The following is a 25885-nucleotide window of genomic DNA, read 5'->3' on the forward strand; positions in this document are numbered from 1 at the left end:
CATATATTGTAGAGGAGAGAACACTATATACTGCTCATATATTGTAGAGGAGAGAACACTATATACAGCTCATATATTGTAGAGGAGAGAACACTATATACTGCTCACATATGGTAGAGGAGAGAACACTATATACTGCTCATATATTGTAGAGGAGAGAACACTATATACAGCTCATATATTGTAGAGGAGAGAACACTATATACTGCTCACATATGGTAGAGGAGAGAACACTATATACTGCTCATATATTGTAGAGGAGAGAACACTATATACAGCTCATATATTGTAGAGGAGAGAACACTATATACTGTTTATATATTGTAGAGGAGAGAACACTATATACTGCTCATATATTGTAGAGGAGAGAACACTATATACTGCTCATATATTGTAGAGGAGAGAACACTATATACTGCTCATATATTGTAAAGGAGAGAACACTATATACTGCTCACATATGGTAGAGGAGAGAACACTATATACTGCTCATATATTGTAGAGGAGAGAACACTATATACTGCTCATATATTGTAGAGGAGAGAACACTATATACTGCTCATATATTGTAGAGGAGAGAACACTATATACTGCTCATATATTGTAAAGGAGAGAACACTATATACTGCTCACATATGGTAGAGGAGAGAACACTATATACTGCTCATATATTGTAGAGGAGAGAACACTATATACTGCTCATATATTGTAGAGGAGAGAACACTATATACTGCTCATATATTGTATAGGAGAGAACACTATATACTGCTCATATATTGTAGAGGAGAGAACACTATATACTGCTCATATATTGTAGAGGAGAGAACACTATATACTGCTCATATATTGTAGAGGAGAGAACACTATATACTGTTTATATATTGTAGAGGAGAGAACACTATATACTGCTCATATATTGTAGGGTAGAGAACACTATATACTGCTCATATATTGTAGAGGAGAGAACACTATATACTGTTTATATATTGTAGAGGAGAGAACACTATATACTGCTCATATATTGTAGAGGAGAGAACACTATGTACTGCTCATATATTGTACAGGAGAGAACACTATATACTGCTCACATATGGTAGAGGAGAGAACACTATATACTGCTCATATATTGTAGAGGAGAGAACACTATATACTGCTCATATATTGTAGAGGAGAGAACACTATATACTGCTCATATATTGTAGAGGAGAGAACACTATATACTGCTCATATATTGTATAGGAGAGAACACTATATACTGCTCACATATGGTAGAGGAGAGAACACTATATACTGCTCATATGTTGTAGAGGAGAGAACACTATATACTGTTTATATATTGTAGAGGAGAGAACACTATATACTGCTCATATATTGTAGAGGAGAGAACACTATATACTGCTCATATATTGTAGAGGAGAGAACACTATATACTGCTCATATATTGTATAGGAGAGAACACTATATACTGCTCATATATTGTAGAGGAGAGAACACTATATACTGCTCATATATTGTAGAGGAGAGAACACTATATACTGCTCATATATTGTAGGGTAGAGAACACTATATACTGCTCATATATTGTAGAGGAGAGAACACTATATACTGCTCATATATTGTAGGGTAGAGAACACTATATACTGCTCATATATTGTAGAGGAGAGAACACTATATACTGCTCATATATTGTAGAGGAGAGAACATTATATACTGTTTATATATTGTAGGGTAGAGAACACTATATACTGCTCATATATTGTAGAGGAGAGAACATTATATACTGTTTATATATTGTAGGGTAGAGAACACTATATACAGCTCATATATTGTAGAGGAGAGAACACTATATACTGCTCACATATTGTAGAGGAGAGAACACTATATACTGCTCATATATTGTAGAGGAGAGAACATTATATACTGTTTATATATTGTAGGGTAGAGAACACTATATACAGCTCATATATTGTATAGGAGAGAACACTATATACTGCTCACATATTGTAGAGGAGAGAACATTATATGCTGTTTATATATTGTATAGGAGAGAACACTATATACTGCTCATATATTGTATAGGAGAGAACACTATATACTGCTCATATATTGTAGAGGAGAGAACACTATATACTGCTCATATGTTGTAGAGGAGAGAACACTATATACTGTTTATATATTGTAGAGGAGAGAACACTATATACTGCTCATATATTGTAGAGGAGAGAACACTATATACTGCTCATATATTGTAGAGGAGAGAACACTATATACTGCTCATATATTGTAGAGGAGAGAACACTATATACTGCTCATATATTGTAGAGGAGAGAACATTATATGCTGTTTTTATATTGTAGAGGAGAGAACATTATATGCTGTTTATATATTGTAGAGGAGAGAACACTATATACTGCTCATATATTGTAGAGGAGAGAACATTATGTACTGTTTATATCTTGGGGTAGAGTAGAGAACACTATATACTGCTCATATATTGTAGAGGAGAGAACACTATATACTGCTCATATATTGTAGAGGAGAGAACACTATATACAGCTCATATATTGTAGAGGAGAGAACACTATGTACTGTTTATATCTTGGGGTAGAGTAGAGAACACTATATACTGCTCATATATTGTAGAGGAGAGAACACTATATACTGCTCATATATTGTAGAGGAGAGAACACTATATACAGCTCATATATTGTAGAGGAGAGAACACTATATACTGCTCACATATGGTAGAGGAGAGAACACTATATACTGCTCATATATTGTAGAGGAGAGAACACTATATACAGCTCATATATTGTAGAGGAGAGAACACTATATACAGCTCATATATTGTAGAGGAGAGAACACTATATACTGCTCATATATTGTAAAGGAGAGAACACTATATACTGCTCACATATGGTAGAGGAGAGAACACTATATACTGCTCATATATTGTAGAGGAGAGAACACTATATACTGCTCATATATTGTAGAGGAGAGAACACTATATACTGCTCACATATGGTAGAGGAGAGAACACTATATACTGCCTGTTTCACGTAGATCCTATTTTAGGTCTCCCAGTCCTCTGCTGTTTAGCCAACATGTTAAGATTTTTTCTTTCTTATTGCATTATTTATGTAGAAGGGAAGCCGGATCCTGAGGGTATTGTCATTAATCCAAATGCTTCTCCTAATAAACTGTAGAAAACCAGATGCGTGTTCATATTTTTATTTTCAATTTACAAATAATGCAGAAAAGGATCCGGAGAGAACACATGAGTCAGAGGATTTTCCTTAAGGGGAAAGAAGGGAAAGTAGAGCAGGGAGAACAGGGGAGGGGGGTACAGATGTGAATATAGATATCAGGGAGATCTATAGCCCCTTATACATGCACTCGTTGTCTGAAGCTGCATGATAAGCCGACTGTGTAAATATCTGAGAAATGTATTGATCGGCATTCTTCAGAACTGTCTAAGGGAGATGAGCGAAACTTTGCCTCGCCAGCCTTTTGTTTGTTGGTGAAATCCCTATTAAAAAGCTGTACTGGCTGCTCCAGAGCAGGAGAGGTTTGCTATGGGGATTTGCTCCTGCCCTGGACAGTTCCTGACATGGACAGAGGTGTAAGCAGAGAGCACTGTGGTCAGACAGAAAGGAAATTTAAAAAGAAAATAACTTCCTGTGGAGCATACAGCAGCTGATAAGTACTGGAAGAATTCAGATTTTTAAATAGAAGTCATTTACTAATCTGATTAACTGTATGGCACCAGTTGACTTAACCGCTTGCCGCAAATGGACATTCAATAACGTTCAATTGGCTTCCAAGCAGGTGAGCGTGCATCATACCCAGTGGGTCCCGGCTGCTATAAGCAACCAGGACCCACGGTTAATGCCGGACATCGCCGATCGAGCTGATCTCTGGCATTGACCCTTTAGACGCGGCAATCAAACTTGATCGCCGCGTCTAAAACGAAAGTAAACATTGCCAGTTAGCTCAGTGGTGCTGTTTGGGACTGCTGCAGTGAAATAGCGGCATCCCAAACAGCTTGCAGGACGCAAGGAGGATCCCTACCTGCCTCCTCACTGTCCGATCTCCGAATGACTGCTCTGTGCCTGAGATCCAGGCAGGAGCAGTAAAGCGGCAGAAACACTGATCAATGCTATGCCATAGGACTGATCAGTGTAGGTTATCAGTGTAATGCATGTTATAGTCCCCTATAAGGGCTATAACATTGCAAAAAAAATTGTGTAAAAAAAAAAAAAAAGTTAATAAAAATATGACTTACCGATAATTCGGTTTTCTTGAATCATCACATCAGCACCACAATGAAATTGCCCCCCATTGATCCTAAATGAACAGGAAGCACAAAGAGGTTAAAAGGCCCCTCCCCGGACAACCCCTCAGTGTTTACAAATTACTAAGAAGCATACATATAAATAACTAAACATACGTACACTACTTAGGGAGGGATTAAAGGGTGCTGATGTGATGATTCAAGAAAACCGAATTATCGGTAAGTCATAATTCCCATTTTTCCTCTCATCATCACATCAGCACCACAATGAGACAATACAGATAAATTATGTCTAGGGAGGGACTACAGCTTGCAGCACTTTCCGTCCAAAGGCCAAATCCTGAGACGAGGCTACATCCAATTTGTAGTGTTTAAAGAAGGTATGAGGGGTAGACCAAGTCGCTGCTCTGCAAATCTGCTCCAATGAAGCAGAAGATTTTTCAGCCCAGGAGGCTGCCATTGTTCTGGTTGAGTGAGCTTTTAGATGTTCAGGAACTCGTTCTCCAGATCTTCTGTAAGCTTCAGCAATAGAAGACTTCACCCATCTGGCAATAGAGCTTTTAGAGGCTTTATTCCCTTTATAAGGGCCCTGGAACTGAATAAAGAGATTTTGATCTTTCCTCCAATCTTTGGTCTGTTGTAGGTAGAAAAGCAGGGTTCTCCTGACATCCAAGGAATGGAATATTTCTTCTTTCTTATTTTTTGGGGAATTACAAAAAGTTGGTAGAATAATATCTTGAGACCTGTGAAAGTTTGTTACCACTTTCGGTAAAAAAGCTGGATTTAGTTTCAGTATAATTCTGTCTTCAAGCACGGTAAGGTAGGGTTCTTCAATTAATAATGCTTGAACCTCACTTACTCTTCTTGCTGTTGTAATGGCTGTCAGGAAGACTGCTTTCCAAGTCCGGAATTTTATAGAAGAGTCTGAAAGCGGTTCAAAGGGATCCTTGGTGAGACTAGAAAGCACTAAATTGAGATCCCAAGGCGGAGACAGGTTAGATATTTTTGGCTTCAGTCTTGACACAGCACCAAAAAATCTTCTGACCCACTTATGCTCCGCGATACTTGTATCAAAAAAGCAACCTAAGGCTGCTGCCTGTACTTTCAAAGTACTGATGGATAATCCTTTGTCAAATCCTTCTTGAAGAAAGTTTAAGATTTGCGGTATATCAGGGTTCAGAGGATTAGGATGAGAGGAACCACACCAGGAGACAAATTTTTTCCATTGTTTCCAATAAATAGCCGAAGTAGAAGGTTTTTTATTTTTCAATGGAGTATCTATTACTCTGTGGGACAGGCCCCTCTGAATCAACACTGACCGCTCAAAAGTCAGGCTGTCAACTGCAGGTTTGTTAGATCCTTGAATAGTAGAGGACCCTGCTGCAGGAGATCTTCTCTTACTGGAAGAGGGTAAGGGTGATCTATGGATAGATGTTGAAGTAAAGTGTACCAACCTCTTTTGGGCCACCTTGGGGCTATGAATATCACTTTGGCCTTCTCCATCTGTATCTTCTGTAGAGACCTGCTGATCAGAGGGAAAGGAGGGAACGTATAGGCTATGTTGAAGTTCCAACTTTGCTGAAGTGCATCCACTCCCTCCGGGAGATCGCCTGGAAACAGGGAAAAGAATTTGTTTACCTTCCGATTTTTTCTTGTGGTGAATAGATCCACTTCTGGAATGCCGCACTTCAGGACAAGATCTTGAAAAACTTGTGGATTGAGTTCCCATTCCCCTGGATTGATCTGATGTTGGCTTAAATAATTTGCTTGGATATTTTCGCTTCCCTTGAGAAAGTGACAATATCTTGTCTTCCGGCCAAAAAAAGATCTTTTCTGTCAAGGCTTGTAGAAGGCTGTGTCTTGTTCCTCCCTGATGATTTAGGAAAGCTACTGTGGTAGCGTTGTCGGTGTAAACCTTCACATGATGATTCCAGATTAGATGTTGAGAGGTTTTCAGCGCCTTGAATACGGCTTTCAGTTCTCTGAAGTTGGAGGAGCACAGACGAGTTTCCTCTGACCAAGTGCCCTGTAGGTAAATATCCTGAACGTGTGCGCCCCAAACTCTTTGACTGGCGTCTGTTGTGATTGACACCACAGGAAGGGGAACCCAGGATACTCCTTTTTCCAGGTTTTTCCTCTTCATCCACCAAATGAGAGAATTTTTGACAGAAAGAGGAATTTTCTTCTTCTTCTCTAGCGAACTCTGCGAGCGGTTCCAGACTTTGAGAATGTGTTTCCGAAGGATTCTTGTATGACTCTGGCACCATGGGACTGCTGGAATGCAAGAGGTCATGGAACCCAACAGGTAATCTTCTCCACCGGAAGGAAAGTCATCTGCACGTCTGAGTCCAATATCATCCCTAAAAACAATATTTGTTTTGCAGGGAGGAGATTCGACTTCTGGAAGTTTATGATCCAGCCCAAATCCTGTAAAAAGAGAATTGTTGAGTTTACATGTTGGGACAGAAGTTCCTTGGACTTGGCAATAACTAGGAGATCGTCCAGATATGGAATGAGTAGGATTCCCTTTTGTCTCAAGGATGCTACTACTTCTATCATAACCGTGGTGAAGATTCTCGGGGCTGAGGATATTCTGAATGGTAGAGCCTGGAATTGATAGTGGAAGATCATATGATTTTTGATCACAGCAAATCTCAGAAATTTTTTATGTTTTGGAAAAATTGGCACATGAAAATAGGAGTCCCTTAGATCTATGGTTGCCATCCAGGCATACTGAGGTATCAGGGGAACGGCTGTTTTGAGAGTCTCCATCTTGAAGCATTTGTATATTATGAAACGGTTCAGATGTTTTAGATTTATTATAGTTCTGAAAGAACCATTTGGTTTGGGAACAAGAAAAAGGTGAGAGTAGTGGCCCTGTTCTTGTTCCTCCAGAGGAACAGGAATGACTGCTCCCAGAGCCAACAAATCCTTAACACCCTGAAATAGCAGGCTGTTTAGAGACTCTGTGCTGAGATTTGTTGTGCGGAAGGATTGAGGTGGAGGGGAGACAAACTCTATTTTGAACCCGTTCTGGATGGAATTTAGAATGAACTGGTTTGTTGTTATATCCTTCCACTGATGGTAGAATAGAGTTAGTCGCCCCCCCACCGGAGGCAGGTCACTGTTTTTTGTCAGAGTTGTTAGGGTTGAGTAGGAAGTCTCGCCCCTTACCTCCTTTAGGATAACTCCACCTTCCAGACTTTCCTTTTCCTCTATATTCCTTTTGTCTATTTCTGAAGGGACGAAAATTCTTCTTTGGTTTTGAAGATTTCTCTTCAGGATACTTCTTTTTGTCGTCTGCCGCTTTCTGTAGGATGTTATCTAAGACAGATCCGAACACCAGTTTACCTTCAAAAGGAATTGAGCAGAGTTTAGTTTTAGAGACAGAATCTCCCTGCCAATTTTTCAGCCAAAGGGCTCTTCTGGCAGAGTTGGATAAGGCCGCAGATTTTGCTGCCATTCTTACTGACTCAGCTGACACATCCACTAGAAAAGCAGTAGCTAGCTTCAGCATAGGGATAGAAGAAAGAAGTTGGTCTCTGGGTGTCTTATTTTCAATATGGTCTTCTAATTGACCCAGCCATAGAAAAAGGGATCTTGCAACACTTGTAGCTGCAATGTTGGGATTTAATAAAGCCGATGATGCATCCAAATTTTTCCTAAGAATTCCTTCCATCTTCCTATCCAAAGGCTCCTTTAATTGTGAGGAGTCCTCAAATGGGAGAGAAGTTTTCTTGACAACTTTAGCCACCTGAATATCTATCTTGGGAGCTTCACTCCATAATTCAGTATCCTCACTACTAAAAGGGAATCTTGCTTTAAATTCTTTAGACAACATGAGCTTTTTATCTGGTTCTTTCCATTCATCCATAATTAAACTTTTCAGGTTCTCATGAATAGAAAACATATTTTGTTCCCTAGGTTTTAACCCCGCAAACATTTCATCCTGCACTGAAAGGGTAACCTTAGGGTCTTCTATATTCATGGTACTTTTTACGGCACTTAGAAGAGTATCCGTATCTTCGGCCGAAAAATTGTATCTCTTATCCTCAAATTTTTTGGAGGAAGAAGGAATATCATCCTCTGACTCCAGGTTAGAAGATAAGGCATCCATTTCAGAATCTGAATCAGAAACCACATTAATTGTAGGCTTAGATTTTTTTAGCAGGAGGAGGATCACAAGAAGTTGGCTTAGGCAGAGCAGCTGCCACAGAGGCCTGGAGCTGTTGATTAATTAGTGACCTTAATTCGGCCATAAAAGACGGAGTCTCCTGCTGAACAATCCTGGCAGTACAGGAATTACATAAGGATTTTAGATGTCCTTCAGGTAATTTTTCAAAGCATATGGCACATTTCTTAGGCTTGACTTTAGAAGACTTTTTTCGGGGTGTCCTTGTCTCCCTAAAAAAAGGAGAGAAGGAATACCCATAAATAGAGGAATAAACCTCACAAGATAAGTAAGTGAAACCCCCCCAAGGGGCCAGATACTCACTGGGCTGATCGACTTCCCTAGCTCCGCAGACTCAGAGCGAATTGCAGAGGTAGCATCCATTCTAGCAGAAATGCATCCTTTAAATAGCCCAGCTGATTCAGGTTTTGGCGCCTTCCAATCGGCGTCCCCACGTGCAGCACCGCCCGGCCATGATTCAAAATCCGCGCCGAGAGAGGAGGCGGAACTTCCGGTCTCCGGCAATTCCAGCACCCCGCATGCAACGTGATGTCACACGCCAGCGCCGGAACCACCGGAAAAGACCAGGGGGGACACATGCGTGCGCCCGAGGTCCCGCACGCCTATCTCCCCGCCGCTTAAACTTACCGAGCGCCGCGGCGGGGACTTGGAGGATCTGGGAGGCTAGCGACAGAGCGCGCGACCCGGAGAGGCATCTGAGAGGGGGAAATCCTGGGACGACCAACCTCTGCCGCCTGGCTTGGCCCACACCGATCCTGACACCAGCCCCAGGACCAGGAGGTAAAACCTCAATGCTTAATAAAGGAGCAGGAAACACTGAGGGGTTGTCCGGGGAGGGGCCTTTTAACCTCTTTGTGCTTCCTGTTCCTTTAGGATCGATGGGGGGCAATCTCATTGTGGTGCTGATGTGATGATGAGATGAAAATTAGATTTAACCCCTTCCCAAATAAAAGTTTGAATCACCCCCCTTTTCCCATAAAAAAACCAGTTTAAATAAAAAAATATATATATATGTGGTATCGCCGCATGCGTAAATGTGCGAACTATAAATATATCGTTAATTAAACCGCACGGTCAATGGCGTACATGTAAAAAAATTCCAAAGTCCGAAATAGCGTATTTTGGATCACTTTTTAGACCATAAAAAAATTAGTAAAAGTGATCAAAAAGTCTGATCAAAACTAAAATGGTACCAATAAAAACTTCAGATCACAGCGCAAAAAAATGAGCCCTCATACTGCCCCTTATATGGAAAAATAAAAAGTTATAGGGGTCAGAAGAGGACATTTTTCAACATATTAATTTTTGTGCATGTAGTTATAATTTTTTTTAGCAGTGAAATAAAATCAAACCTATATAAATTGGGGATCCTTCCGACCGTATGGACCTACAGAATAAATATAAGGTGCAATTTTACTGAAAACTGAACTGCATAGAAAATTACAAAATGGCTTCTTTTTTTCCAATTTTGCCCCACAAATAATTTTTTGCTGGTTTTTCAGTAGATTTTGTGGTGAAATTATGAATGGTATTACAAAGTAAAATTGTTGGTGCAAAGAACAAGCCCTCATATGGATTTTTAGGTGGAAAATTTTAATTGTTATGATTTTTTGAAAGTGAGGAGGAAAAAACTAAAGTGCAAAAATGAAAAATCGCCAAAGAGGGAAGGGGTTAAAAAAATTTTTTTCCACTGGAGTACCCCTTCAAAGGGGTTGGCCAGTGATACCTAACTTATGCCCTATCCCCAGGACAGGGGATAACTAGCTCATTGTGGGGAGTTTGACTGCTTGGACCCTAATGATCTACAGAATGGGACCCCATCTCAGTGAGGAACATTTGCTTTCTATGGGAGCGCTGAAGAGACCCGAGTACAGCACTCAGCATCTCCAGCACTCCCATAGAAATTAATGGAGCACGTGCCATCTACCTCACTGAGCGATGGGGTCCCGCACCGGAGAATGCTGGGGGTCGCAGCGGTTGGACTCCCCGTGATCATCTACTTATTTCCTATCCTGTGGGTAGAGGATAAGTTAGTTTTGGCTGGACACCCCTTTAATGCCCCATGACAGACATGAGATTGTGTATAGAGCAGGCTAGGGGGTCAAGTCCTCTCCATACCCCCAAACCCAGAGAGCTGCATTCTGCTAGTTTCAATGATGTTTTTTCCTGTTAATCACCAGGCACTGAAGGTTCCGATCACCCCCACTGGCTGCCATGTTAAATGTACTATAGGCATGTAGTATTAGTAAATTGCAGTTTTGACAGGACATTACAATAAATATGTATTGCAGTGTACTGTATAAACAATCGAATGATTATCTCTGAGAGGGAAAGAAAAATGTAGAATGAACAAAACAAAAAAAAAGGGTTTTAAAATCTGAAAAAAAAAAAAAATCCTTCATTAATAAAATACCAAGTCACCCCCTTTTTCCCAAAAACAGAAGTGGAAATATTAAAATATAGCAATATTGATCCAGCATGGTGAATGCCAAAACAGACAACCAAGTAACAGATGCCAGAAATGCTCCCCCCCTCCCCCCGTGATCTCCGGAACGTAACCCCTGCTCTGAGTGAGGAGTGTGTGATGTAGATGGAACACGCTCCATTGATTTCTATGGGAGCTCCGAAGAGACCCAAGTCCAGCACTCGGAAATCATTGACACTCCCATAGAAATGTATGGAGCGCGAGCCATCTACCAGTAGATGACACACACTCCTCACTGACCGAGAAGGGATCCCATCCCGGAGTTTGCGGGGGGTCCCAGCAGTTGGTCGCCGAACCCATTTGGTGTTTTTGCCCTAATTTTGGCCGCTTTCCTGTGATTTTGAGCTTAGTGGCAGCTTTCCAAAATCTCAGCCTAGTGAGACTATCAAATTTTTTTCCAGCAAAAAAGTTATACTTTCAGCATCTACGGAGGTCGTGATGACTAAAGTGCATAAAACTGGAGGCTCCCTCTTTTGAATACACTGCCATAGATGATCTGTTCACACTACAATTTTAACATGCCCTTTTGAACCAAAAAGGCATGCTAAAAACACACAAAGCCTCATTTACCACCCTCATTCCTGGTTTAAGCTCCGTCTCTAGTGACTTTGGGGCATCACTACTTATCTCCTTAAACTCCAGGGAAAAACTCCGGCCAAAGCAGTTGCAGTTTTTCTGTCGTTTTTTCTGATGTTTTTTAGAGACTAAAGGCACACACAACATGAATACAACAAAGACCATTATCTCTATCAACAGGTCTCATCTCAAAAGTTTTTAATTGATTGAGTGTTCAGACCCACACTGATCAATAGAACAAGCAGGGAGAAGAATGCTATTAAAGGGGTATTCTGCTTCTAGGCATATTATTCCCTATCCAAAGGATAGGGGATAAGATGTCTTGTCGCGGGGTCCTGCCGCTGGGAACCCCCACGATCTCTGTGCTGGCACCCAGAACTTTTATGTTCAAAATGCCAGCTTTGGCTGGCAGTGATCGTGTTGTCACACCCTGCCCCCTCCAGTAGACATGAATGTTCAGAAAGCCAGTACCGAGCACACGGGGGGCTCCAGGGGCCAGACCTCCACAATCAGACATCTTATCCCCTATCCTTTGGGGTGGAATACCCCTTTAAGAGCGTCTCCCTGCTTGTTGCCTTTTCCGTCTCCATGCACATGCGCTTCTCCCAGATCGTTCTAATGATCAGTTGTTGTCTGAACACTCAGATCCTGACCAGTCAAAATGTTTCACTCTCTGCGACGTGTCAAATGTTTTTATAATGAAAGGGGAACTTTAAAATTTTGTATATTATCGTTATATGTAGGGATGTCCCGATACCGATACTAGTATCGGTATTGAGGCTGATACTAGCCATTTACATGGTATCGGGGACTCGTTTAATGTCCCCGATACCATGTCGGATACCTGCTGCCGCTCTGCTGCCCCGTTCTCCGGTCCTCCTGTCCGCTTCATAGTGTTCCATGGAGGAGCATGTGACACACACGTCACTCCGCCTCCTCCCCTGCGCCCAGCGTAACGCTACGGAGGAAGCGGAGTGACGTATATGTCACATGCTCCTCCATAGGACAACATGATTCGGACCGGGAGGACGCAAGAACGGGGCAGTGGAGCGGTAGCACCAGACGGAGGACAGCCGCAGGTGAGCTGTGTGCTGCTGCTAATGTGTACGGGGGGCCCTGCTGCTGCTGTCTAAAGGGGGGCCCTACTGCTGCTGTCTAAAGGGGGGCCCTGCTTCTGCTGTCTAAAGAGGGGCCCTGCTGCTGCTGTCTAAAGGGGGGCCCTGCTGCTGCTGTCTAAAGGGGGGCCCTGCTGCTGCTGTCTAAAGGGGGGCCCTGCTGCTGCTGTCTAAAAGGGGGGGCCCTGCCGCTGTCTAAACGGGGGGGGGGCCTGCCGCTGTCTAAACAGGGGGGGGGGGGCCCTGCCGCTGTCTAAACGGGGGGTAAAAGTATAAAAGTACTCGTACTTGGTATCGGCGAATACTAGAATTAAAGTATCGGTACTCGTACTCGGTCTTAAAAAAATGGTATCGGGACATCCCTAGTTATAAGAACAATGGTAAAAAATAAAGAATTGGGAAACCCTTTTAAGCTATGTATGTATGAAGACCACATGCACCTTTTCTGTAACTTTTTTTTATTTGATAGTGGAGATTTTTTGGAAATAATAGTATAAAAAGTAGAGGCACATTATAAAACTACAGTTCAAGCATTATGGGTATCTAAGACTCCATTGCTCAGTTGGGAACCTTTTATACTTCATACAAGGAAAAAAATGTTTCCTGTCTTGTGCTTTTGCATCCGCAGTCTGGGATTTGCAAGTCAGATTATCCTCCGAGGCAAAAGGGATTGGTTCTAGGTGTAAAAAGACTTTCTAAAAAGTTGTCAAGGGCTCATGGATATGTTTAGAGACTTCAAAGCCCCATCGCATAACACCTACAGTTTATCAGAATATTCAAAGAGTAAGGACAGACCGGCATCCTCATGTGTCACGGATGTCACTTTCCTGAGATGAATAACACCCCCGGAATAGCTGAAGTGTCTCTAATAAAGCCGATACAGCCTGAAGCCCAATTTGTGGTTTTCAGGAGACCAGGATACTTGTCACATTATCAACAAAGGGGTAAAAGTGGAAACGAAAACCATGACATTTTTAAGCAGAAAAGGATAAAATGTTAGCAAAGAGCAGAGAAGAATATTTATGCAAAGGGTTTGTGTGACATTTTTAGAGAGGGTCTATTCACATGGCAGAATTCCCGCTTGCGGAATTCCACCTTAAATTAAAGCCCATAGACTTCTATGGGATTCCGGACTCCCATTCACACTTCTAAATTTCCACTTGCTGAATTCCGCTAGCGGAAATCCACAAGCGGAAATTCAAAAGTGTGAATGGGAGTCCGGAATCCAGTAGAAGTCTATGGGCTTTAATTTGAGGCGGAATTCCGCAAGCGGAAATTAAGAAGTGAGAGAGCCATCGTGAGAGCCACCATTACCATAGTGGCATGCAATACAGCTGCTGTGGGGCCCTAGAAGATAGGGGCCCCATCCTGGTTGTTCTCATTCTGGTCTCATTCATTGTTCTATTGGTAACAAACTCCTCTCTCCATGAAACTGCATTGTCAGCAAATTAATAGAGAGGGGTATTGACTAGTGGATGATGAAAGAGTAAAGGGGAAATAAACATCAGATCCTTCAGTTCTGGGGGGGGGGGGGGGGATTTTAGAAGCCATATTATCAGGTCTTTTGGATATTTGCTATGGGGCCTCCTTAACCTATGTAGGACCCCCACCAATCATGTGACAGTAGCATTTGGTAAGAAGAAAAAGACTTGTCCAGCGCTGGTTCGTGAAAAGCGGAACTTCTTTATTAAGACAAAATAGTTGCCATGGGAAACAACAAAGATACTGGTAGCATGTGACGCGTTTCAGCCCGCAGGGCCTTAGTCATACCATTAAGACAAAAGGGTTGCCATGGGAAACAAAAAGTATACAGGTAGCGTGTGACACGTTTCGGCCCACAGGGCCAAAACGCGTCACACGCTACCTGTATCCTCGTTGTTTCCCATGGCAACCATTTTGTCTTAATAAAGAAGTTCCGCTTTTCACGAACCAGCGCTGGACAAGTCTTTTTCTTCTTGCCATTTGTGTGGACAGGTCCAGTCCAGTCCGAGCGCACCTCTGGGAGTGAGATGGAATACACCACTTGTCTTAGTAGCATTTGATAGTAATATCCTGTATTATTATGGAACTGCCCCTTTAAGAAATGTCCAAAACACAGCAACAACAATGTATAACGCTGAGACTTTTTAAAAAGCAATAGAATATTAAACCAAGTTTCTATCCATATGTTCGGAGACAACCAAGCCATTTCTAGTGGAAGGTACAATGAGATGCATACATAGCGACGCATCTGTATAAACCTACCTTTCCTGGCGGGTCTGCTCCTCCGTTGTTTCCATGGCGCATTCTAATGAGTTCTGTAGAGACTGCAGCTGGTTGAGTGTTTCTTTCAACAAAAAACGTGTCACAAACTGTTCCAGTTTTGAAGCGTTTTGATATTGCTGAAATGAAGCAAAAACTCACGTGAGACACAAATTACTTTATATCGTTCCAAAATGCAATTAAATGTAGAGCGCTCCGAGCCGCCCCCTCCATCGTACAGAGAGTGTCTACAGGAATAGTCAGGAGAACTGTGCTCCCCAACCAGGATGACTCCAGCTGTTGCAAAACTACAACTCCCAGCATGCCCGGACAGCCTTTGGCGCATGCTGGGAGTTATAGTTTTGCAACAGCTGGAGGCACCCTGGTTGGGGAAACCCTGCAATAGAAGATAAGGTTCTGCCAAAATTAACATGAAGAAAAATGTCACCAAATTTTGTCTGAGAGGAGGCGTATCTATCGCACCGATACTTTAACCCCTTGAGGACACAGCCTTTTTTTTTTTTTCGTTTTTGTTTTTTCCTCCTTGCCTTTTAAGAGGCACAACTAATTGTACTTTGTAATGACAACTTTTACTTTACCATAATATGTATGGAGAAACCCCAAAAATGTATAAAGCGATGGCCATTTTGCAACTTTTTTTTTCTTTTTGTTTTTACACAGTGCACTTTATAGTAAAAAGGACATGTTCTCTTTATTCTGTAGATCAATGTGATTAATACAATACCCAATTTTTATAGTTCTTCTATTATTATACTACATATATTACTAAAGTTAAACTTTTTTTATAATAAATTCAGCATGCCTAAAATTGCCCTAGTCTGACCTCTATAACTTTTTTTTTGCGTATATGGGGCTGTCTGAGGGCTGTCTGCAGTTTGTATATTTTCTGATATACGATGTGATCAAAATCAGCATTTTTAGAGTTTGGTATTTTGGCAATATCAAATATATTTATTATTATTTTTTGTATTTCTTATTTATTTAAAAAAAAATTTTGGGGGGGGGAGGGGGGTTGTTTGTAAAAAGAAGGGGCTTTTATATAATTTTAAAACCATTTTATTGCATAGCATTAATAATAATTGATTAATAATACAGAAAATTAACTTATCCCCTGATCCTGGGGGTTGGTTGGGGTCTGACAGCTGGGGCCCCAGGGCACCAGGAAGGGAAACAGCGCTCTGTGAGGAGCACATGCTGCAACTGGCATATGCTCCATTCATTTCTATGGGAGCGCCAAAAAGACGCTAGCACAGCTCTCGAGCATCATTGGCTCTCCCTTAGAAAAGAATGGAGCCCGTGCCGCTTACCGGTAGACGACCCAAGCTATCACTGAGAGTGCTGAAGTCCCTTCCTGGAGATCGTGGGGTGCCCCAGCGGTCAGACCTCCGCGATCAGCTACTTATCCCCTGTCCTGTGGATAGGATATAAGTAATTTTTCGCTGAAATACCCCTTTAGGGTCCAAAAAAAATGAAATATACAGTGACACCTCTTTAAAAAGACCACCTCCTTATCCAGATTTCCTGTGACAGATTTTCAGTCCACCATACACTATGCAAAATGGCCATTTTCTCAGAGAAGATCACCTCCACAAGACCACTTTTTGAAGAAATTTGGAGTGGTCTTCTGTATGCTTGTGTGAAAGGAGCCTAAGATGTGCCAAATATATAAAGTAGTTTGACAGATTTACAACATCTTTGGCGCATGTTTGGTTTAAATGACACCAGTTTTCTGCCATAAACAGGAAACTTGCCAAAGCCGCACTTATTTTCATTCTAGAAAAGTATGAGGTGACATCACAGAAAAATATCTCCAGAAACGTAAAACTTAAAATGTATTAGATATACATTAAAAAGTACATGAAAAAACAAATGTGCATGTGCCAAAATTTTAATTCTATAGATACCACCAGATCAGTCAGAATACATCAAGGGAGATAATGGACATTTATGCCACATAATACATCAACCTAAATCATAAAAATGTTGCTCCCACAGTTCCTGTTAGCTAAACATACATAAGTCCCAACGTGTTTTCACCCTATATTTGATGCTGAGGTTCATCAGGGGACTTAAAATAACAGGAAATTACTAACTAAATACTAACAGTTCTAAAAAACCATAACTGGATCAGAAAAGTACAAAAAAATAAACATGGGAATGATTCCCCAGGTCCAAGCTGATCCCCTCATTCAGATGCCACTTGACTGGTTAGTATTATATTAGCTGGATGGCTTAAAGATGGGATGTCAATTTACTCCATTGGGGCACGAGCGGATTCTATTTAGCAAGGTGAAAAAAAAAGTGTCCAAAACAGATACTAAAGGCACACATGGCAATAATATTAAAACCCAACAGTCTAAAATATTTATAATATTGTTCAGCTTTTGTGTGATCTAAGAGAAATGTAGTGAGTAATGTTGGGTAACCCCTTTAAGTAAAGCAGACAGATGTGTAAGTAACCAGTGCATATTGAAGTGACACAATGGCCCTTGCTGGCTTCTGACCATCTCCAAGCTGTCTCCCAGTATATACAGATATTGTGCCCTAGGAAAATTGGCTGTCACTTGCTATTTCCTAACACGGACGAGTTGTGTATTTGCCGCCTCTTGTACTGGAAAAACAAGAAGTAATTTAACTTGTCAACTCATCTGTGAATCAGATATAATTGTGCCGAGCGGAAGAAACTAAACCTTCAGAGGAATTATCCTGCCAATGAATCCGCACGGTTATATCTATGTGGAGCAACAAACAGAATTACTGCCATATAACGTAAACTGTAAATCCATGTGGTACAGCATGAATAATAGGGGAGAGCACCTTGATGCACTCACTGTACAAGTGTCACCACCAATCTGGGATTTACTTGTAGCACATTACATGAAGCGCTCGCTGCTGCCCGTGCAAATCTGCCATATACCTGTCTGCTTCCATTTCTTTCCAGGCCGTCTGATCGTCTGTGGCACGATGGAGCAGTATGTCAGAAGGGTTTAGAAGGGAAACATGAAGAATATCTGCTGTACATGCAGAAAGTGTATATGAATCGGTATTTTGAGACAGTGTGACGTCATAGACCCCTCATTATGTCCTGCCCCGCCCCCTCAATGCAAGTCTATGGGAGGGGGCGTGACGGCTGTCACGCCCCCTCCCATAGACTTGCATTGAGGGGGCGGGATGTGACATCATGAGGGGGCGGGACTATGAGGTCACGCGCTCCCGCCGCCGGCTCCAGCGTTCGGAACAGTTTGTTCCAAATGCTGAGCAGCGGAGTACCCCTTTAACTTGTTAGGAAATTTAGTAAATTCTGTTATCTGGCCTGGATTTTTATTGGAGTAAGGCAGTATTGGTAGTGAGACCTTTCACCCCCTTCTGGGGCCAGTCCAGATTTTTAGGTTGGCCCCAAATCAGCACAGGGGCTGAGGCTGATTAATACTGGGCTTAAAAAAAGGTGTAACCACGTCTGCACTGGGAGGCTATGAGAAACCTCTGATGAGAGTCGGAGTCCTGAGGTGGGTAGCCTCAAAAAAAGGATATGTTTATCTTGTGTGAGTAACACATGTGGTGTCCCGGTACAGGACATGGTCCTTTACCCTTCCTAAGTCCCCTCAGGAAGAGTCCTTGCAGTCCATAGGGCTCTCCTGCAGGGCTTCCCCCCTTGCTCATCAGTTCTTGCTTCATATAAATGCATTGTATGCATTATGTGCATATTCTTCAGTATGTATAAAGATTGTACAAATGTATAACATGTATAAGACCTTCCTGGGTCATGTGATCTACTGTTATGTGATGTACCCAGAGTTCCCTGGGTTCAGGACCTACAGGCTTTGCAACCAATGGGCTTTAGTCCAGCCCCCCTAATATAAAAGGGGCTGTAGTCTCTAAATTCTCTCTTTTCCTGCTGGACACTAAAGAAGCATAATCTCAGCATATACTACTAAATTCATTTGTAAAATGCATGAAATTTACTAACAATATGACCGTCATATACTATTGGAGTTTCGTACATCTTGTGGTACAACAAAAATATGTTGAACATGCTTTTAACACCTGCCAAAATTTTCTTTCTTTTCTAGAAAGTTGTCACTTTCAACTATTTATCTAAAAGGTAGGTGTGGTTTTCTACTTTTTTTTTATTAAATAGTTTGCCCTGTTTTAGGCACACATGTACAGGCTGTCTCTTTAAAAGTCTATGCGTATCCCTGATTCCTGTCCTCCTACAAACCCTGCTAGGCACTGCCTATATGACAGCACTCCTTCCTTGCTGTAGTGCCTGAGCAATAGTGTTGATTACTACAAGTAAAGTTGGCTGTTATTGATCATGCCCTTTGATCCTGTGTCACCAGACTCTGTCTGATCCTGTTGTACCTTGCTGACCTCCTGTGTCTGACCTGGACTGTCAACCACACCTGTGTTCTCATCTAGCCAGCACCACCTGGCTTCATCTGAGCTTCTCAGCTATGCTGCTCTTCAAACTCAGTTATGCTACATTGAACTCTGCTTTGCAACATAACTACCAACCTCCTGTCTATATCCACTGTACTTGGCAACGGTGTGCTCTGGCCTGCCTGGCCAGCCACCACCTAACCAGGACCTGGTATTTTCCCTGCAGCTAAAGCCTAGCTTCCACATCCTGGAGTGGGATAAAGGGTGATGACCAGAGGAATACTTAGACTCCTTCCCCAAGTTTGGTCCAAAGTCATACCAGCAGTAGGGTGTTACAATCTTCATTAGTATGTGATCTATGTCATTAAAGAATGTAAATGACACTACACCCATGTGCAAACATTTGGGTGTTGGGTATTAAACTATGAATAGAACTGAAGATAAAACCTAAAGATTGCAAGCACTAAATAAAACACAGACCATAAGTATATAGCATTGCATAGCATATAATGAAAAGTAAAAATGTAGAAGTCTATAAAGGTAGTTGTGACAAATCATTAATTGAACCATGGACAATCCCCACGATGTTAGAACACAGCAACGTACGTTTCGGTACACACCCAGCTTTCCTAGGGGCTCTAAACATAACTGGGTGTAGGGAAATGTACATTGGGCCATGTCAGATGCTGTCTGTTTTTTTTAATGCATATGACATCTTGACATTGCCCAGCATCACCAGGGTGTTGTGTGCCACAGTGCACTAAATGTTTTGGAGCTGGCAAGGCTAGGCACCTCAAGTGCAGGAGTGCACACAATATCCTGACACTGGCCGACTGATCCCATTACAAGGAAGCAGCTACTACTTATTCTTTATTATTTTTCTATATGAATTTCACAAAAGAGTGAAAATTTGTTTGAGCATAAAACAGAATAAATTCATAGATCACCTAAGGGGGTACTTTATGGATTCACTGATCTTGAATGTTTGTCAATTAGTGAATCTCTTTCATATTTTCATTTGCTGTCAGAGTCATTTTAATGAAAGAAAGTTACAGGGAAGAATTTATAACCATAATCTGTTAAGACAAATACATACACGTCTATGATATATAATACATTTCTATAACTACAGTGATTGTCCAACATTTCTATGTAAGAACACTATAGTGGACTAGAGTGGTCAAGTATCTCAAGATCCCAAAAATGTAGTAAATATGTAAAAAAATATGGTGGAAAGTCTGTATGTATAACGCTGATTTCACTGAGCCATACTATCACATTTTAATGGCTGTTTTTACTACAACATTTGGACCTCTCATGGCTCTACTGAGCTGGAAAGGAACCTTTCATCAGAGATTCACAGCCTAAAACGTTGACAGGCTCCTTTTATTGCAATGAACTATGATTTTTACTCAATATTGCTGCACACTGACTTGATCAACAGGTCTCTTCTTTTAGGAGGAGACTCATCTATCAGGTTGAACTAGGAAAAAAACGTCTGGAGGGGCATCAATAAAGGGGTAAACTTAAACATTATAAAGGGTTGTATTGCCCAACTCTTTAAAAGTAGTCCAAATGTAGGAATTAGACTGAAGTATATTTTTTGCTGCATTATATATATATATATATATATATATATATATATATATAGAGCTGTTCTTCAGGAAGTGAGCAATCAGTAGCCAAGGCCTTATGATGTTCAGTGATTTCCTGTACTAAGTTGAAAGAACAATACCTGAGGCAGAAGTATGGAGCAGTTTTCAAACAAAGCATCTGAAAAAAGGTAACCTCAGAGAAGTCTGAAAGAATACTAAAGCTGAAGAGGAACATATCAGTGATGTAGCAGCTATGGCAGGCTATAACTCACCACCTGTAAGACACCAGCATGGTGGGAAGCCATGGCACAGGAAGAGAACAATTATGTGAACAGTGGGCTGCAGTGTGAGTGACAGACAAAGTGTGTATGTCTATGTCTTGATGTTGCAATCTGGTTTATGTGTTGTATATGAGGTGTGCATGTTGTGTGGTGTTGTTTGGCCAGTGAAATAGGCCTGCGGCATGTTTCAGAGTTATAGTTTACCTGTCGTCAACAAAAACTCTTTATAGAATGTAGATAATACCATTATATGTATATTTGTAATAAACATTGGTTAAAAAATGTGTATATATTGGGGTAAAAAAGTGCTATCCCTGCGGTTATTGCCCGTGTGTCTCTATGAGGAGTCCAAATACAGGAAGTGAGGGTAGGACAAGAAGGAGTCTGTGCAGGCTCCTGGCTTGTCAATCATTCTGATGTGTGAGCCCGTAGCATGTCACAGAGCCTCACTGCACAGAACTCTGTTTGTCCACCATCACTTCCTGTATTTGGACTCCTCATAGAGACACACAGGCAATAGCTGCAGGGACAAAAACATACACATTTTTTAACCAATGTATATTACAAAAATTCATATAATGGTATTATCTACACGATATAAAAAGTTTTTGTTGAGGCACACAGGTTGGGAAACACTGGTCTATTGTGAGCCTCAATGTGAAAACTAAGACTTCAAGGTTTTTCATATAGATAGGAACATAAGTTTAAAAAGAATCAGTGTATATATAGAGTATATATTTTTCATATATATTGTGTGTGTGTATGTATATATATATATATATATATATATATATATATATATATATATATAAAGTTAATTTAAACAATATATCATTTTCAGACTCAGGATTCTATACAACCTGACCAGACATTGTCATCTGCCTCGGACAACTATGATCACTGCTCCCAGACCCCCTGTTGTGAGAAGAAGGACCATGAGCTTGGCAGGGGTCCGATTCTAGGGAATTCAGCTCTTGCTATATTGATTGCTTGTCGGCGTCAGGAGTCCTCAATAGCTCCTCCTGTTATTGGCCTGATCATTTTCATGCACTGTGTGAGAGCAGTGTATATAGGAAGGGCAAAAATAAAAAAAAAGAACAAGTACGGCTTATTTTATCCATTTCCTGGGATTTTCGATGCCATTTTGACAAACTGCAGCAACATGTCCCTGGAGTGATCTAATCAGGGAGCGAGGCTTCATTACCATAGGAGATTATTTGCTATGCCAGTGATGTGTCCCTTATTCCTCCTCAGTTGTCATTTTCTGCTCCCACAGGAAAATGCAAGACTTTCTCCAAAATCTGCTCCGGTCTACAGGGAGTACAATTATTTCTAGCTTCAACACAAGTTATTTTTAGTTTTTTTGATCATTCATAGATAGATTAATTTGTAGGATGAAGGTGCTGCCTCTCGGTTAAAGCTTACCTGTCATATCAGAAAAAAAATTGCTTATATATGTTATTTAGTATGTCATGCAAATGCTTTACATATCTTTTTTATGTGTATAGCTTTTGTATTTGGCTCACAAATCTCTGTTCTGCTGCTCACTCATTCTGGCATCACTGCTCAAGAAGGGACGTGATGAGGCAAGGACTAAGCCCGCCCTAACTCACCATGCATTCACTTCCTCCCTGAGTTTGCTGTGGTGTGCTGGGTCTCTCCATCGGATACCTGCAGGCTGCTCTTTAACCCCATCTGAGGAGGTAAGACAGCAGTAAGCACAGAGGAGTGCTAGTCCCACCCTCACTTACTAGACTTTGTCCAAAAGGCTGTCCGGGCATGCTGGGAGCTGTAGTTTTGCAACAACTGCAGGCACACTAATTGGGAAACACTACTCTAAGTTATACGGTGCTCACTTGACTTTTCACCCACAGATGCTGTTGGTGGAAAGATGGCTTGGGCATGATGGATTTTTTTCGCCCAACCTATTTGTTTTGGAAGGAATAAGCCAGCATCGGGGCTGTCTGGCTGCGGCTTACTCTTCCCCATAGACAACACAAGAGTGACCGGCCGAGCTGAAGGTTCATATGTTTGGTGAGGTCAGGAGAGATGACAGTTATTCGATTAACAGTTAGTCATACAAACATTTGATTGGCAGTTGGTCAAATAAACATTTGATTGACAGTTAGTCAGACAAATAATCAATTGACAGTTGGTCAAACATTCGATTGACAGTTGGTCAAACATTTGATTGACAGTTGGTCTAACATTCGATTGGCCATTCCTACAGAACTCTTCTATACTTTTTGGCCTTTTCCTTCAAAGTTGGAGCTTTGATTTAAATCATAGCTTTTGGGTCACTTAATTATTCTGCGACCTCATTTTCAGAGAATTTAGTAGAAGTTAAAGTTATGTATTATTAAAAGTAGGAAGGAAATGACACTGCTGGAACTTGCTGCTCTGTGGGATTAATGTTCCATACAAACAAAGAACGGGATAATCACGCTGCCGAAAACCCTCAGATCATTTGTTCACTCGCAGAGTCCGTAATCTTCCCTGCTTGAAATGCCATAAGAAGTCATCTTATGTGTGAAATGCCCGTAATACAATCTACTGATACTTTACAGCATAACTGGCTCTGATAATACAATACAGAATCACTTGAGATAAAGTGGAATCATAAAAGAAGCGGACCATTTAAGGAGTCAAAAAGTAAAGAGAATATTTGGCCTGTTGTTAGCCATATGTTTAGTGACAGATTGTAATATTCGTAGGAACTTTTTTGACCCAAGGGTATAGCAAACCCAGATATATCACATTCACTAGGATGCCATCTGGACTCATATGTGATTTCACATACAGTACACAGCACTGCAGAGGACAGAGAAGACCACTCTCCTTCACTTCATCTCATAATAGTCATTAATGTCTTAAAGGGGTTTCCTCCCCCCCTAGACATCTGAATTATTCTGCGATGTCTGATCGTGGGGGTCTCGCCGCTCGGGCCCCCGCGATCTCTGTGCAGCATCCAGCATTCTTTTTAGAGCACTGGGGGCAGGTGGCGGGGGTTGTGATGTCATGACCACGCCCCCACGTGACATCACATCACGTCCCCTCAATGCAAGTCTATGGGAGGGGGCATGATGGTTAGTGATGAGCGGCATAGGCCATATTCGAATTCGCGATATTTCGCGAATATATGGACGAATATTCGTCATATATTCGCGAAATTCACATATTCACTTTTTTTTGCGCATATGCGAAAATATATGCGCATATTCGTGAATATTGAGCCCTCCCTTCTTTAATGGTATAATGCACTATGACTAGTGCATTAGCTCTGTGATTTTTTGCCCATTGAAACCAATAGGCCCAATGTGGTCTATGGGGATCTCACGGCATGTAAAACAGTAAGATAAGCAGGACTGTCTCGGCAGCACAGTGGAATGGAAGACCACCACTGGTTCGAGTCCCGGGGTGGGACAGAGTGTTACAGTGTTGTGGTTCAACTTTACTTTCCTGGAAAAGCTGCTGAGTTGCCCATAGCAACCAATCAGATTGCTTCCTTCATTTTTGAAAAGGCCTCTGCAAAATGAAGGAAGCAATCTGGTTGCTATGGGCAACTCAGAAACTTTTCCAGGAAAAGATCCTGAGTTGCCAATAGCGACCAATCAGATCACTTCTTTCATTTTGCAGAGGCCTTGTGAAAAAACTGAAAGCAGCCATCTGATTGGTTGCATATGCGAAAAAACGAATATTTGTAATTACGAATATATAATGCTATATTCACGAATTCGCGAATATGCGATATTCGCGATTAAAATTCGAATTGAGAATATTCACGAGCAACACTAATGGTGGTTGCAACGCCCCCTCCCACAGACTTTCATTGAGGGGGCATGGTCGTGAAGTCACCAGGGGGCGTGGTCGTGACTTCACGACCCCCGCCGCCTGCTCCAAAAAGTTCAGAACAAAATGTTTTGAACGATGGGGCAGTCGAGTACCCCTTTAAAGGAGTTATATAGTATCAAAAACATATCCCTTAGGATAGGGGACAAGTTTCTGATGCACAAAGCTGTGGCCGGCATGCCCCCTCCATGCATCTCTACGGGAGAGCTGGAGATACAGCGTTCGAGGTTCTCCGCCTCTCCTATAGAGATGCATAGAGGTGGTGTGTCGGTCACAGCTTCATGCCATGGTCAACACACTGCATTCATGGAGACCCCCGCGATCACCCGCCCGGATAGGGAATATGTTTTTTGATACTACCTCTTTAAATGGGCCCTGTCATTTGGACAAACTTTTGACAGTCCTAGCAACATGCCAAAAGTTTTGATCAGCAAGGGTCTGAGTGTTCAGGCCTCCACCGATCAGGAGAACGAGCCTGGAGAAGTTTGTGCTCAGTGTGTTCTCTCCCAGATTCATGTCTCATAATCGAGCAGGGAGGGGACAGCGTGGCAGCACAGACTTCTCCCAGCTCATTCTTCTGATCAGCTGAGGTCTAAACACTTACACCCCCGCCATTCAAAACTTTTGACAGATTGCTAGAACAATAAGTTTACCTGCCATTGAAAGAAAAAAAAAAAAACTTTTGACATGTCACAGAGACATGTCAAAAGTTTGGATCGGTGGAGGTCCCAGTGCTGAGACACCTAATCAGGAGAGCAAGCGGGGGAGAGGCACACTGCTTACAATGATCTCTGTACATGTAAGTTATTTTACAGGAATAGGTTCAATAAAAAATTATTTTAAAGGAGACTCTGAG

The 25885-nt window shown here is 41.6% G+C and overlaps 1 protein-coding gene across 2 annotated transcripts in view; it reads right to left on the reverse strand.

Moving 5' to 3' along the window:
- NECAB1 (N-terminal EF-hand calcium binding protein 1) overlaps positions 1-25885 on the reverse strand; it is a 309035-nt gene that overhangs the window by 140882 nt on the left and 142268 nt on the right. For both annotated transcript variants that reach the window (XM_056522357.1, XM_056522356.1), the window contains exon 6: positions 14907-15043. In XM_056522357.1, coding sequence (XP_056378332.1) covers positions 14907-15043 — 137 coding nt within the window. The remainder of the gene's footprint in view (positions 1-14906; positions 15044-25885) is intronic.

This window comes from Hyla sarda, chromosome 5, assembly GCF_029499605.1.
Source record: "Hyla sarda isolate aHylSar1 chromosome 5, aHylSar1.hap1, whole genome shotgun sequence".
NCBI classification, from domain to species: Eukaryota; Metazoa; Chordata; class Amphibia; order Anura; family Hylidae; genus Hyla; species Hyla sarda.